Here is a 16487-nt window from a genome sequence, read left to right as displayed (position 1 = left end):
AAAAATACTAATATATGGTCATTGAGTATTTTGTATTGAATAGTGTATTTGTATTGTAAACAAGTGTAGTGAATCACAAGGCATGAAGACAAATAAAGTGACAGTAGCTGGATTTCTCCGTGTTGGGCTGTGCAATGATTGGATCAATGTCCGGGTGTCTCTGGGCGTCCATTTTTACTGCCAAAGTTGTGGAAGTGTTAGGGTGATGAACACCCTAAGGAGGAGATTTGATGGTACCCTGAGCCACCTTTTGGGCTCGCAGGAGCTCTTCCAGGCCTCTTTGTACTGCAGATGCTACACACCAAGTTTCTTACAGGGGAAGGTGTCCTTTCCTCTGTCACCAGGAAGGCTGGCTTTTGCCCACAGCAAACTGGCCAGAACAAAAACAGAGCAAAGGATATGGCTGAAGATTTCATTTGGGTGGTTTCCTAATTGTGTATATCTAAGACAGCCTTTGAGTCTGGACTGAGGGTAGGTCTACCTATAAGATGTATTTTAATTAATTTTCAGTATTGAAAATTACACTATTGAATCTTGTGACAATTCTAGGATGAGATAGCTTCTGCCCTGAAACACTCACTTTTTATCCCGTCCCATATCACTCCTATGGCTCAGGCAGCTCCATTCTCATTAAATGCTCCTTAAAATTAGGACTGACTTACCATATATAAACTTTCTCCTTCATGTGCTCATTCTACAGCAGGATAGTGCTCTGGTATAGTTAACAAGACTTTTCCAGTAGGCACCTCTCCGCTCCCTCATTTTCTTCCCTGTCTTAACTCAAAAAGGAGCTCTCCTATGCTCTTCCAGGAACAGGGCTGGTCAGCAGCCAGCCACCACAGCCTGGTTTGGATCTGGCACTGGCTGGAAATCTCTGCTGTAATTCCCCTTTTTTCCAGAGTTGTCAGTCTTCAGCCAGGCAGGGAAAAGGATGCAGGTGGGTACTCTTGCTATGTGGCTGTCATGGACAGTTTCAGCTTCCACCTGGTCCTTGACCAGGCTTCTGCAAACTCTGAACCAGCCATGACAGAAAAGGTGGATTTGCCACCTCTCACAGGTGACAGAGTTCACTTGTCAGAGGAACTGGGCTGTGCCTGCAGCTCTGCAGAGCCAGCCTTGGACCCGTGTGCAGCACTCTGAAGGCGCAGGATCCCTGCCCAGAAAACCATTTCTGTCACCATCTGCAGAACAGTCACTGAGTCCAGCTGAGCTGAGCTCCCCAGAAATTAATTCCCCATCCTGGGACACCTCAAGAAAATTCTCATCCCCCTGTCACGTGACCTGTGGTCTCTCCTTTCCAGCCAGTGCTCAAGAAAACGTGAAAGATTTAATTGCTAAGAGTACTGAGGGACATTATCAGGACCTGAGACATGCTGTGGAACAAGGACTGGCCTCAGAGTCTGCACAGAGAGCACTGAATTGCCGGGGACCATCTGTTTATTTATTTATAAACTACACATAATGTTTTATTTATGCAGTTTCTTGGGACTTTGAGGATCAATTGGCTTTTTTTCTAACCAGTCAGGGGCTGTGGCAGTACAGTCCTCTGCACAGCATCTAATTTCAAACTTCACTGCCACTTATTTTCAGAATTTTCTTTATGACACAGTGTCCTCCCACAAGAGTTGGAGTAAAGGATTATGGCAACTTACCTTGGCTTTAGGGAAGCATAAATCCCTTCCCCTCATCACCTTGAAGAGAGCCATCAGTAATCCTTTCTGGAATGGACTGATTTATTTCTGTTTCAGACAGCATAATTTTACAGTGCTTCTTGCTTCCTGGCAGAAGAATCTGAGCTACCAAAACACTCCATCCTGATAACAGTGAGACTAGCTCCTCTAAGCTACAGTGCTCCAGCCAATTACAGCCAGAGCTTCCAGGAGAGATGTGCTGCAGGCTGAAGCTGAAATGGAAGGCAGAGCACAACACACCAGTGTCAGATGGTATCTGTGCCCTCTCCTGCACCCACCAGGCAGCTTCAGTGAGGCCCAGACCCCACTTCCAGCTGAACTGTGTGGAGCTACAGAGCTGTGCAAGGCACAGCCCGACACCCCTGCAGGAAAAACGAGCTCCCACTGAATCATCTGTGCAAGACAGACCACACAGAAATGCTGTGACTCCCACAAGCTGCCCCAGCTTGCTGCCTCACCCACACACCTGTTCCCATACCTACCTGCTGGAGAACTCCAGCTACCCCTCAGATAAAGCAGTTCCACCATTCCATCTGGTCAGGCAGGAAAAAGAGCATTCCTGGTAATGAGTGTCTCCTCACAGAAACTCCACTGCTCGCCCAGGAGCACGGGGCTGTGACAGAAAGTGCTGTGCAAAGGCTTTGTCTGGAGCTGGCAGTTCTGTGCTGAACAGCCAGGAGAGAGAAAACCCTCTGGTTCACAGCTGGCAGTTGCACACTGAACTCCCTGCACTTAATTTGTACAGAAGAATTGAAGGAAGAAAGGTACATTCTGTAAAGATCCAATGAAAATCATTTTTGCTCTACTATTTAACAGGGTTTTATTTTATTAATATCAGCAGGAAACAGATATTAGACAAAGTAAAGTTCAGTACATCACTGAATATCTGCATCTCTAAATATAAAGCATTACTTTGTTTTTTACATTCAAAATTTACAGCTTTTATATTCAATTAAAAATTCCCATGAGTTAGAATACAATATGCATTATTTTAAATACAGATCAGGAAAAATAACTACAGCAACATTTAAAAGAACGTTACAGCAGCAGGATTCTGTCTAAAAATAGATTTGAAGTATCACTTCTTCAAGTAGGCAAGAGCAAGCAAACAATTTAAGAGTAAAATGACTGTTCTGGAACACAAACCCATCCAGTTAAGATAATGTTTACATATGCTGAGCAATTAAAACACATTGTATGTTTAAAACATGGACAAAAGATTAGCAGTTCTAAAAGACTGATACACAAATGATGTCACATAAAGGCCCATTACAGTGCTGTACCTAAAACTACCCTTAAGTCATCATAAGATCTCACAAAAATTTATACTGGAAACTGTTCCAAAGCAAACAAAAAGAAACAGTGTCACAAACTAATCAAATAATGGCAACAGCTTGCTTGAAAACCCTGTATCTGTTCCATACCATTGGCAGGAATTACCATGCTGTATTTATACAGACATAATATCTATGATAAGGGAATTATGTATTCCACTCTGCGTTTACTTGCATTTTACAACTGTGATACTCATTGCCTGCAGCACCCCAAACAAAAAAATAGTCTCTAAAAATGAGGGTAAGCTCCCCAGCAGAGTGCAAAGTGCATTATTTTAAAGAGTGCATCTTGTACATAGCTCCTTCTACAAATGCAGAACAAAAAGTGCTTGTTACTGTACAGACTGACATGCAGCATATTTGTGCTTTTTAAAGGCTTCTTATTTAATTGCTGCTCTTCACTAGGAGAGGGGCAAATCCTTGTATTTATCAGCCCTTTTGTATTATGGAGGGGAGAAGAAGTGGAGGGAGAAAGAGGAAGAGAGATCTGAACAGTAAAATGCAAAAATACTCCACAACCCTTTGGAAAAGGGTGGAGGGGTTCGGCTTTTATTTTTTTTCCCTTTCTTATTGCTAGCAGCTGGTATTGGAGTTGACAAAGTGCCCGGGAACCAGGCTACTGTCACCCATCAACCACCTCCACTGTCAAAAGCAGGCCATGCACAAACATTTCCAGTTCATTACTACATGGAGAAAAATCCTCTGAATACTGCATGAACCACACAGGAACTTCAGAGAACGCTCCAGCCACTCTGTTCTCCAACTGAAATGGTGTTCAAATAATGCAGCATCTTAAACCCAAGATGCTTTAATAACCTTCCAGGCAAGGGTCATTAAAAAGAAACTCAACAGTGGTTTTACTTCTTAACATGACTGAACATTTTATCTATCCAACTGAAATGGTGTTCAAATAATGCAGCATCTTAAACCCAAGATGCTTTAATAACCTTCCAGGCAAGGGTCATTATAAAGAAACTCAACAGTGGTTTTACTTCTTAACATGACTGAACACTTTATCTATTTTTTTTATATATATATATATATTTATATAAAATATATATATTATATACACGCACATACATACTTCTATATGTAAAACGCAAACGCAGATTTAAAGGTTCCAAAATAAGTTTGCATTCTAGGCAGGGTTTCTTTGTGCTTTAAAATACTCCTTCCCCACTCTGTGGGCTCAGCAGATATCATCCACCAGCTTGGCCCCGTTGATGCCACGGTAGGTGACCCTGCTGGGGCGCACCAGGACGCCGTGGTTCAGCCGGCAGCTGAAGTAGCGCTTCTCCCCCACAGAGCCGTCGTTCTTCCCCTTGGCACTGCGGAGCTCCAGCCCCAGCCAGATCCCTGGGGCAAAGTCTGTGGGGCCGATGTACCTGATGGTGCCCATCTCGTTGGAGCTGGTCAGGAGGACCTGGGAGCCCTCGTGCAGCTTCACGGGCCCCTCGGAGGGAGATGCCGTGCTGCTGCTCCAGCTGCGCCGCAGCACAGAGCTCTTGGATCTAGTGAGAAAGGAAGGGAACCAAAAAAAGTCTTTTTTTTGTTATAAAACATCCAGGGCCAATCTGTAATTCAAGGAAGTGCATGGGGGAAAAAACACACCCTCAAATCCCTTTTTGGAAAAACTAGGCTCGATCTCATGTAACTAACAAACCATGAAATAACAGTGACAGGCCGCTACACTCGGCAGTCTGAAGTATTGGAAAAGCAATTTCCTTCACCCGATGCTAGGATCTACAGTATTTACAGCAGATGATAGTATTGGTAAATTAAGCCATACAAAACATTTTATTTGGGGCTTAAAACAGTTTAACTGAAACAACTTTTAACATACAACTGTCAGTCAGGATCACCAGAACAACGTGAAGTCCTTTACCAAGAGCCTCTGAACTTCACCCAGCTGTGTGAAAATACAAGAATTTGGAGAATATGATTGGAAAACAACTTTAATGCCAACCTGAATTCTAGGACTGTACTCCTAGATGCCCATGGAAAACCAGTGTACTACTGGTTCATTTTGGAAGAAAAAACAGAATATGTAACGGTCTAGATATCCTGTATGCATGAAGGGGTTTTTTTGAGCAAAGCCAACAGCCAGCTCACTCAAGCACTTGAACCTTGTAACACTCACCTAACAAAGGCATTTCTTCTGTTTATCTCCTTTTGTGAAGATGCAGAAGTGCTGCTTAGACTGCGTCTAAAACCTGAGTGGAAAGATTAATAAGCTGTCTAGGACTTCTTAAGGAAAAAAACCCCACCTTTATGAACACATATTCTTTGTGGGTTTTTTTATATTGCTTCCACTACATTTTCTGCACATTCTCCCCTCTAATTTGGAAATTAAATAATGAAATTTTATCATGAACATATATGCCTATAATATGTTTGGCTTTTCAGAGGGAACAGAAATTAAATTAAACAAACCAAACAAGGGTAATTTGAAGGTCTTTTCATGAGAAGCTAAAGTATAGGAAAAGGAAACCAACTACTTCAAGTACCTCACACAAGTTTTAGTAATTTCATAGGGACATCCCCCTGCTGATCCCTTCATCAATCCCAATTTGTATTAAGGAGCAGGTTCTATTTCCCTTTCCCTCTGATGAGAATGCAATATTAGCAGTAAGGGAAGGCTGCCAACAATCATAACTGACATAAATCTTTCTGCTAGTGGAGTGTTAAGAACAATACAGTACTCCACAGTTCCTTCTGCAGGCTAGATTTTTAGGAAGGGAGCAACCAGACTACTGGCTGGCATTTGGGGTCCCTGAAAATCTCCTGTGCTTGTGGAGAAGTTGGCTTTGTGCAGATGGTCCAGGCTGCAGAGAAGGGCCTGCCTCACCCAAATCCCAATGTCTCCCACTCCTACCTGGAAAAGTGTGAGTTACTTTACTCCATGAAGTCTCTGTGAGAGAATCCAGAGAACCAGCCAGTCTGAAAAGCAGTAACACAATAAAGAGGTCATTTCAACTCAACTCTGAACAAACCTACTGGCTTCTTGTCAAATATTGATGAGGTTTTGATTCTTTCCTTCTCCATCTGCCCCCAAGAGACACCAGCATTCCTGCTGCACTCAGGCTGCTGTGCAGGAAGCGCCTGAAGAAAGTCAGAGTATTTGAGTTACTTGCCTCTCACTCATTGAGACAGCAAGTATGATCTGAGGCAAGTTCCTAAGAGTTTGCCTGAGCTGGCTTATTCAGAGATATGAAAGCAAGAACATGTCTGGCAGAGTAACTACATACAAATACAGGAGGAAAGAGTAAAGCACTCCTTGGATGTTCTTCCTGGAACCTAAGGAAGAGACCACAAGCAAGTGGTGCATGCTTTGGATCCTCTGTGCAGTTAGCTGGGATCAAAAGAGCCTTTTTTAGTCATGTCCAAGGGCAATTTCCTTTTATAATTGAATTTAGCAGAACACATCAGGACTGGGTCATTAAAGTAAGGTTTAATGAACACAGAGTATCAGAGGCCCTGGAATAAAAATACTTCAGGCAGCTGCAAGAGAAACAGGAGAGATGTGTTCCTAGTTTTACACTCTTCTTTCAAAAAGCTGATCTAAAACCACCAGATTTTTAATGGAGGTTATAAACTTACATTTGCAGAACAAAACATTTGTATATTCTGTATCTGTTCAAAAATTTGTTCCACGTTGGAAATGTATTAAGAAATCATTTGGCAACCCCAACACAAGAGCTTCAGTGCTCACCTCTGTACACGAGATGGGGGTGCAAATATGCCGTATCTGGGAAGGCAGCTGAAGTACTGCACTCCTCCCACAGAGCCATCGTTCTTCCCATGGGGCTTGTCCAGTTCAATTCCACACCAGAACCCTACATTGCACAGCAGTAAAATCAGGGCATTTTGAACAAAACACTACAGGCTTTTCTTCATCCAGACCACTGGCACAGCTGGCATTCACACACATCAAGGAAAACAGTTTCTAGTCAGAAAATGTCAAGGTACTACTAGTAAATAAGAATATTATAAAATAGCTCTCTATGCAATTATGAAAAAATATATACCCTAATAAATCTAATTATCTCATAATTTTATATGCTTTTAGTAAAATTATTTTAATTAATACAAAAAAGTTAAAACATTTGAGGTATATATATTTTTATATATGTATGTATGTATGTACACCACAAAGTAAAGTGGAATGTTACTGAGCATAACAGGCTATTGGACAAGAAGGAGACAGCAAAGAGCAGCACTGCTGTTTCACATTTCCCTCTTCATTCCTCTGAGCACATGGTTTATGCCTCATCTGAGATCATCAACAGTAAAATTTAAGTTTGGATATTAATTTGTTCTTTCTCTCTATCTAGAAAGTTATAATTAATACAAATTGCAAGGTTGGTCATATGATATCAAGAGAAGGGTGCAAAAATTGGAACTGGCCATCAATTAATCTCATACAGAACACTGAATAGGCAGCAAGATGTTAATGAGCTTGATCATTCATAACCTGTGATAGATGTGAGCTAATTACACAAAGGTGCTAAATTTCATACTCCATTAGTAGTCCTTATGCTATCCATCCCCAGAAGATTCAGAATTTAATTCAAGTCACTTGGTACTAAGGCACTGGATAAAACCATAATTCTAATTATCAGCTCAAGAAATTCAAGAATGACAGCTTATGAATTAGAAGGGCTCAGTATACCAGAAGTTCTCCCCTTCCCACTTTTAGAATTAAATAAAGATCTGCATTGCAGCAGAAGGAACAAACCTTGGATAACTTCCAGAGCTTTGATACACATTAGAACTGAAATACTTAAACGTGCATCTGTTACATTTTCTATAAATTACTGGGTTAGCAAATGGTGGTGATTTGTCATCTTTCCATCCTCACTTCTTACAATAGCATGTTTTCCTCCAAAAAATTATGTTCCTGATTCAAAGCAGAGAGGGAGGAGACTTAACATTGTCCAAGAGCTTTCTGATTTCACAGTTGTCAGTGTATGTGGGAAACAGCCCTTTTGCCCTGATCACTTTGTCAGCAACAGCACCAAGAGTGATGACATTGAAGTGTCCCTCAGGTCACTGCAGTACCTGAGCAAGGGCTACAGTGAAACTGGGAAACAGGACAGGGATGACACAAGGACAGAACCTGTACCACGACCTTGCATCCTGACGGGGTTTTTTAAATGCTGATGCCACCCAGTGTCACGACAGAGTACTGCCAATCACCCACCAGAACACAGCCCTCACCCAAAGCAGGTGCTCACAGCAACACCAATGCTTCTGCATACTCTTGCAGTAACATTATAGATAGGGCCATAAAGAAGATAGTATTAGATTAAAAATTAATTTCCACAATGCAGAACAACTGGCTGCCTTTGACAGCACTTGGCTTCACTGCAAAGTGTTTTTTAGCTAGGGAAAGGGAGAAGCTGAAAGGGAGAAGGATGAGAAAACGGTGGTGGAGGTTGGGCCTTTTTCAGATATTTGTAACTTTATTGAGCTTGTGACCTAAAGGTTTGTCAGTTAAAATTTTAATGTTCACAATTGCCCTCTTAAAGATGGCAGTAAGTTAAGAAATGAGACTGGTACATGGCATAAGAGTGCCACTATTGCAAGAGACAAGCTGTGTCCAAAAGCCTTAATACAAAAAGTAAGGAGTAAATGAATGTGATCTCTATATACCCCTTCGGAGACTAAACTGAGGATTTTCAGGAAGCTTTGTTAAGAAGTTGGACTCTATGATCCTTGTGGGTCCCTTCCAACCCAGAATATTCTGTGATTCTGTAATACCTACAACTTCACCATCAAGGTATCTCTCCTACATAAGTCAAGATAGTGGACAAATAAAAGTCCCATTTTAAACCATTATTTTTTCCTGACAGTTGCATTAAAATAAAAAATATTCAGTGAAACATAAGAGGGAGGGGAGGAGAGAGAGACAGAAAGACAGAACTTGGAAACAAACCAATTTAAATTTAGAATTCTTTTGGAAGGAATGAGGGAAAAGATGGATTTCCATTCATGTGCTCCCATGCAAGCTATTCCATACTGATTTGACAACAGACTCAGAGCACTGCACATACCTGGTGCAAATTTTGTTGTCCCACAAAATCTAACAGTGCCTGTTCTCTGTCCCACCACCAGTACTCTGTCTCCAACCTGGATTTCTCCATCAAGAGCATTTTTCCTCGTGGTTGGGGAACTATACAGCCCTGGTCAAGAGAAGAACAAGATCTGAAATTAGCGAGATTAAATCTTTAAGGAAGTTTTCAATAGCAAGCCAACTGTTTAATGAACAGTTATTTATCTCTAACACAGTGTATCTTCCACACATGGCAACACAAATTTTGCTTAGACAAAAACTTGCTTTGTGCAGCACAAAAACTGGACTACAGCTTTTTCTCTGCTCTGAAAAGGTACAGTGACCAACTATAAAAACACTTTGCATCTTGAAGACGTTACAAAAATCCTTCTAAAAGTTGCCAAACTTAGGTTTATGGTAAACTACTTCACAAGTGTCTTTCTCGAACTGAAAGAACACAAGTAGTTCTACACAAGTACTTAATGCAGCAGTGAACTCCCCCCTGTGAAAATACACCTCAACACCACACAGAGACCATACCAGCACTGATCTTAGATGAGGCAGAAGACACTCTGGTCAGGGCCTTTTTACTGCTGCTCATTGAGTTCCTCTTCTTGGAGTAATTCCGTTTGCCTTCCAAGGAGGCAGTAGAAGAGGAAGAGCTGCTGTACCCAGGAAAACCTAGACATAAATGAAAGTTGTCCTTCAGGGATTGTAATTTGGAAAAGGACAGATTAAGCAGAAAGGAAAGCTTTTGTAATATGGAAGTTATCTGCTCTCCAGGGACCACAGAATACAAAGCAAAGAGCCAAAGTTAGAACTTGTTATGCAGCGTTTGCACAAACACCTGTCAGGAATGACACGGGTGCACATGACCCTGCCTTGGGAATATGGTGATAGCTGAGTGCTAGAAGAGGTCTCCAAAAGCCCATCTTTATTATCCTATGAAAGTTCATCTAAATAGTCCCAAGCATATTTATTAAAATACATGAGCTTTAGTAATAAGAGATCATACCACCAGCCTTTCAGCATCCAGCCTACTAAAGATTTGATGAGAAATGGAAGGAAGGTGATATTATGTGAGTGAATTATTGCCTGGATTAAAGCCTACTATATTCCATTACATACTGTATTAATATTAAAATCTGTACTATAAAACAAGAATGGGAAATAAATCACTTTTATTTCCATTTGCAAACCATGAAGTCTAAACTGTCCAATAAGACTTATGTTCATCTTTCCTGCTCCTTTTCAAGGCTCTTCCTCTTCTCCCCTTTCTTAACCCCTTCTGTGCAAAATGAGGCAGGGTACAGCAAGACACATCTATGCCTCAGCTTGTCAATGTGAAAAATTAAGATAATATTGCTTATCAAACTTCCCAGACTTTTGAGAAGCTGAATCCATTAGTTTTGGCAAACAGCTTGGTATCGATGCAGGGTTTGTTTGTTCAATGTAATTTAATTCTCCAATTTTGCAAAACAGTAAGGAAGAACTGAGGAAAGGCAAAGGCAGAGGGTCCAAACAAAAGCTGAGGACAGAAATCTGAAGACTCTGAGATACTCACTGCAGTTGGGCTACAATAAAGAAAATACAGATTGCTGACTAAACAGTGACTAGACAGGGAAGCTTCAGCTCCATGTCCGAGGTATAAACACACATGCACATTTGCAAACACAAGCTACATGTACTTAGTTCAAAGCCAGTCCAGAGATGGATTCACTGAAGGTCACACCATCATTTTTACAGGGATGCAACAAGAACTGCTCCCACTAAACCTGTCATCAAGATACTTCATTTTGTGGGAAATCACAGCGTGGGAGAAGGGAGAGCAGAAAGGACTTCAGCAAGCCATATAATTGATTCCTTTTCCTTCAGGCAAAACAATTATTTGTTACAACACTCCTGACAGGTGAGTATTTGGCCTGTTCTTAAAAACATCCTGTCAGGGAAATCTCAAGACTTCCTCAGCAGTGTATCTCACCACATAATTATCCCTAGTGTTCCTAATATAAAACCTCAATCACCACCAGTTTAGATCAAGGTTTTTTACTCCCACTACAGATGCAGAGTGGGTTATACCATCCCTTGTATTGCAAAAGTTCCAGTTTTACACGTTTCAGCTTCTGTCTTTTTATTCACACAATCACAAATTTCAAGTCTTTACTCTTAAGTCATGTTTTATAAATCCAGTTGTTGCTGTCTTTTCTGAATCTACAACTGTTCACTCACAGAAGGTACAAAAAGATGCTTTCCTCACAGACCTGCTGGAGGCAAGTCCAAAGGAGGCCATGAAGATGTTTAGAGGGATGGAGCACCTCTTCTGTGTGGAAAGGCTGAGAGGGCTGGGGTTGGTCAGCCCCAGAGAAATCTCATTGTGGCCTTTCAGTGCCTGAGGGGGACCTCCAAGAAAGATGGACAGACTGTTCAAGAGTGGAAGCAGTAACAGGACAAGGGCTAGAGGCTTCAGAGCGACAGAACGGAGGCTTAGATCAGATATTAGGAAGAAATTCTTTCCTGTGAGGGTGGGAGACACTGAACAGGTCACCCAGAGAAGCTGGGTGAGGATATTTAGTGACCCTTGATGATTTTTAAGGTCCCTTCCAAGTCAAACTATTCTGTGATTCTGTGCCTTAAAGAAGGAATATTCAAATTCACACTTCAAATTATTCCAAAGAAACACTGCTTTTACCAACACTTACAGTATGATTTTATAGACAAAGCCTCGAAGGAGACACAACTTTTAGGGTTTGTTCAAGACAGCTGAAAAGTGAGGTCCCTTTGTGTTTCAAGTTCAGCAAGTACTGCTGTGGTAGAAGCTGTTATCCAATTGTGAAACTAGGTAATTGCAGAGAATGATTCACATCACATGCAAAAGGCACTCATTAAAAGTTAATTTCATTTTTCATATCTGAAGCCTGTTCTTGTGAGTCTGCCATGACACAACACCAAGACTGTTAAGCACTGTTAGATGGCAACACTTTATTACAGAAGCATGAACATACAGATAGAGGAGAGGAAAAAAGCCAACAGAATATTAAAATCTAGGCAGCAACAATACAGGGTAAAAGGTCTCCCTCAAAAATCTCAGCTGGTAATTCTGCAGCTCCTCTGCAAGATCACTTATTAAGAGCCAGCTTTAAGGGCTTTTCTATGTTCCTGCCCAAGTACTCAGACAGAAGTGGTTACCAAACCAACACAGAAAGCCAGCCAAACATCCACACAAATTACTTTGCTCCTAGAAAACCAAATACCTACAGCCTGCTTGAGACTTGAATTAAACAAGCATGGCAACTTTTTTTCTACAGTGTAGATACAGGCCTTTTACAGAGCTAGGATAGCAATAATACTGCTTCTACCATACAAAGAATTTTTCTTAAGATGTTAAAAAAATTTTTAAATTATTTCATTACCATCTTTTGCAGGTACTGTTTTTCCCCTGTTAGCAGCCAGAAAGTTGTTTTCAGAAGCACTGTCTCTTTTTGCAATATTAAGGCCTATAAAAAGAATATAAACAATTAAATATACACATCCTAACAACAAGTAACAACAATTTTACACATACAAAAACGATTTTTGCAGATTATGCAGATTTTCAGATTACTGGATGCAGGGAAAAATTGATAAAACTGTACAATTCCTTAGACACTTGATAAATGGGTAAAATGAGAACTGCAGAATTGTTTTGATGGACAAGCACAGATATTAAACCCCTTAACACATTAAACCAGTCCAAACTATCTTGCCAAACAATAAATAAATGGTTTATAAATTGAAGGAGTTTTACTTGAAGGAGTTTTATTTAAGTATTTCAAACACTCATATCTATAACATTCACTGGAATAGACTTAAGGTCTGCTATTCGCCAGCATTAATTTCATAATTTCTGCTTCAAAGATTACACATCAAGGTTCTGAGAGAGATTTGAGATCAAATCTTCATTCAGACTACAAATAATGTAAGCATGCCAATATGATTTTGAAGAGCCTAACTGTCAGAGTAGCAATGTTGTGATATGTGTAGGAACTCATACTCTCAAATAAAATTATAATTTGCAAACAGTCATTTTGCATTTCTGACACTTTCCTACCCTACCTCAATGAAGAACAAGCTTATCTATGATTTATCCCCTCCCTGTAATGAAAGAAAAATCACATCTCTTATTTAACTACATCTCTCAGCTCAATTCAGTCACAGGGACTGAACTAGTTTGTGAATGTAGAGTATTTCGAAAACTTTTATGGCCATTAAGGCATCAGATCCAAAAACTAGTTGTTTGTGACTGATAACACATTTCTTAATTTTATCTCAGTAATCCTTTTCCTAGAAACTTGAAAAAGATCTTTTCTCATCAATCTGATGGATTACTCAAATCCAGTAGAACGAAATAAAATTTCAAAACCCCTATACAATATTATAAGTATATTTTACTTTGCAGCTTATAACCTTACCTACAAAAAACATATTAATTTTTCTTGAATCATTATAAAACAATGTATTCAAGAGAGGAAGTTTAAAGGAAAGAAATGTGACCTGGTGATGCACATAAGCACTGCAAACCCAAGTTCTGCTTCTGCAGCTTCATCCTTGCCCCACTCCTGCCAGCCAATCATCCAGGCATGTTAATTGCAATGGAATTCTGTGCAAGAACTCCCTGCACACAGCAGCTTCCAGACACTCACATCCAATGGATGTAATCTCTCCTGGGTAGATGATGCTTAACTCACTCTGATTTCTACCTTAAAGCAAGGTATCAAATGTTTAAATTTTACAAAGACACAACTGCACCTTTGGGACAGAAAAGGTGGGTTATGACTGAAGCAGGTCAGTGACAAAGGACAAGTCCCTCCCGTTATAGTTTAATGGGTTACAAACACAGCAAAGTGAATCAAAGACTAAAAAATATTTAACAGAAGAAGTCAGCTTGGATCTGCTCCTGAGCAATACTCCTAACAAGCTGCTCATCCCAAGAAGCTTTTTATGCAAGATGCCCATTTATAAATAGCTTGAATCTTGTGCCAATTGTATATACAGACACTTACAGAAACTTACTCCCCACCCAATCTATGCAGACAAAATTTACATAAATCATCCATAAAGCTGTCAAAATGCATCTTTTCCTGGCACCAGCCTGCTCCATTGTTTCTATACCCTGCAGATTACAGGTAAAGCGTGCAGGGTTTTAGGGTGCTTGGGTAAATTCGATGGGAATGTGAGTTATCTTCCATCCCTTAAGCTGTGCTGCCTTAGTGTGAGTCACCTGAACAGGGCTCAAAAGGCAGAAGAAATGCCAATGAAATATTTACTGACATTATTACATAGGCAGCCAAACACGGGGGGCCAGATTATGCATGGCCAGCACTGCACACAGCAGGGAAGAGTCTGTTCTCCAAACAACCTGAACAGTCACCAGTCAGAAAACATGGATCATTCACTCCACAGGGAGGGAACTTACAGAGAAGGATTAAGTAATTTGAGCAAATTACTAAGAAAGTAAACCAGAGCCAGAGACTGAGCCCGTAACTCCAATCAGTAGACTGAGGCCTTATTACAAGGATAACCTCTCTCTTCTAATTTGGTACTGGTTTTACTCAGATAATTTAATTAGCAGATAAAATACAATGAGTTAAATAGTTTCTTTATCATGTTGCCAGAAAATAAATCTCTTCAATTTCTAGGCATAAAGGCGTGTAGACTACTTACTAGATTTTCATTCCTTGCAAGTTCTCCAGGAATATCTTAGCAAATAGAATCTCATTAAGTTGAGACACTTAACTGGTATCACAGCCAATTAGAAATTACTTTAATGGCTCAAGAATAAATGTTGTGGTGAGAAGTTTTCTATATAGAGTAGATAAAGAGTAAAAACTGTCACAGCACATGAGATCACTGCAATCACTGCTCCACACAATGTCCTTCCAGTACCACTCCACAGGCCAGTGAACTTCCACCCCGGACAACATGGAGTTAATGAATACCTTATCACCTCATCCCAGGCCAAGAACTAACTCCAAACAAGACTTTTAATACCAAGACTTACTAATTCTTGAAGATTAGTATCTCTCCATCCTGTGTGAATGTGCAAGAAAACACTCACCAGAATTCACTTTGGAAGTTATGTGTGTCACATCTACTTTCTTGGATTTGACCACAGGTGAAGACTTCATGGAAGAGCTTCGGACGGAGCTTTTCTTGTGATCAGAAGCCTTGCTTATTTTGGAAAGGGGTGCAAAGATACCTGGAGAGAAAATTGTATGTGCCAACAAAGAACCATGGTTAATGGTAAAGAAATGAAACTTCAGCTACTTTCTCGCACACCAATTAATTCAGGGGTTTTTTTAGCCACCATCACAACTTGCTATGCCGACAAAGCACTTGCAGAGTAGGAAGGACAAGCTCAAGAGAACAGTGAAAACAAAATTCTTATGAAGCAACTTGAACAGAGTAAGCTGGAAACACTCAGACTATCAATTAGAATCTCCTTTTTTTCCTAACAGTAACATTCAGTCTCCACTGCTACAAAACACAACACCTTTGTATGCCCTGTGTGGCCACGGCACCTCAATTAAAATACCTCAAGCTCAGTGTTAGAAAACAGCTACGAGCAGGAATGTCTGACCAAGGAAGACAAAGCAGGTAAAGAAACATGGCTATTATTGTTACAGTACAAACTAGTAGTTTCAACAGTATCAATGAAAAAACAGGAAATCTCACAGTTTCAAGAAAATAACCAGAAATTTTGACTGGTTGGTTGTTTCAGTTGTTTTGCAAATAGTTGCAGCCAAAACTTTAGGACCAGCTGAAGAACCAATAAATCAAACAAAGCACTACAAAGCAAAGCAACAGAATCTGCTACCTGTTTTTATCCTCCCAAACAGCTCATACCTTCCAGTAGTGCTCTTTACAATTTGGGGGTTTAAAAACTTAAGAAAAAATAAATTAAAGGCTATACCACGTTTTGGTGCACACTTGAAGTACTGGACTTTTCCAACACTTCCGTTGTTCTTCCCTTCTGGTTCATCCAGCTCTACACCAGCCCACTGGCCACTGGCAAATTCTGTTGTGCCACAAAATCTTAAGGTACCAACCTAAGAGAAAAAGCATCAGCACAGAATGGGTTTGTTAAACAAGTATTGTTCATGAGAAAATAGTATCGGTTATGAAAGAGACAGCAAGTCATCTCCAAAATGCAAAACAAGTCATCACAAAAATGCAAACATCATTTCCCTCCCTTATTCACGTTCCTACCTTTCAACACCGTTCAATACATTTTCCAAAAGGTCTCAGTCCTTCTGTGTATATTTTGCATTAAACAGGAGCCATGGTTATGGACAGATGCCACAACAGACAAGAATTGGACAGTAAAAACCACTGTAAACACAGCTCTAGGTCAGCAAGGTACGGGAGCAC

General features: G+C 40.4%; 1 protein-coding gene across 13 annotated transcripts in view; it reads right to left on the bottom strand.

Annotated features, from left to right (window-relative positions):
• Positions 1 to 3927: 3927 nt before the first annotated feature.
• Positions 3928 to 16487, bottom strand: part of CLIP4 (CAP-Gly domain containing linker protein family member 4) — a 30381-nt gene continuing 17821 nt past the window's right edge. For 11 of the 13 annotated variants that reach the window (XM_041424099.1, XM_041424096.1, XM_041424100.1 and 8 more), the window contains 9 exons: positions 16030 to 16165; positions 15175 to 15315; positions 12491 to 12574; positions 9621 to 9761; positions 9082 to 9210; positions 6738 to 6861; positions 5901 to 5965; positions 5166 to 5238; positions 3928 to 4536 (listed from right to left, as the gene is read on the bottom strand). In XM_041424099.1, coding sequence (XP_041280033.1) covers positions 4215 to 4536; positions 5166 to 5238; positions 5901 to 5965; positions 6738 to 6861; positions 9082 to 9210; positions 9621 to 9761; positions 12491 to 12574; positions 15175 to 15315; positions 16030 to 16165 — 1215 coding nt within the window. In that variant the 3' untranslated portion in view covers positions 3928 to 4214. Of the gene's footprint in view, positions 4537 to 5161; positions 5239 to 5900; positions 5966 to 6737; positions 6862 to 9081; positions 9211 to 9620; positions 9762 to 12490; positions 12575 to 15174; positions 15316 to 16029; positions 16166 to 16487 lie in introns of those variants that run through there. The other 2 variants (XM_041424104.1, XM_041424105.1) reach the window with 2 other exon arrangements.

The sequence above is a fragment of the Onychostruthus taczanowskii genome, unplaced genomic scaffold (genome assembly GCF_017590055.1).
Source record: "Onychostruthus taczanowskii isolate IOZ18803 unplaced genomic scaffold, ASM1759005v1 scaffold80, whole genome shotgun sequence".
In the NCBI taxonomy this organism is placed as follows: domain Eukaryota; kingdom Metazoa; phylum Chordata; class Aves; order Passeriformes; family Passeridae; genus Onychostruthus; species Onychostruthus taczanowskii.
This window is presented reverse-complemented; position numbering and strand designations above follow the sequence as displayed.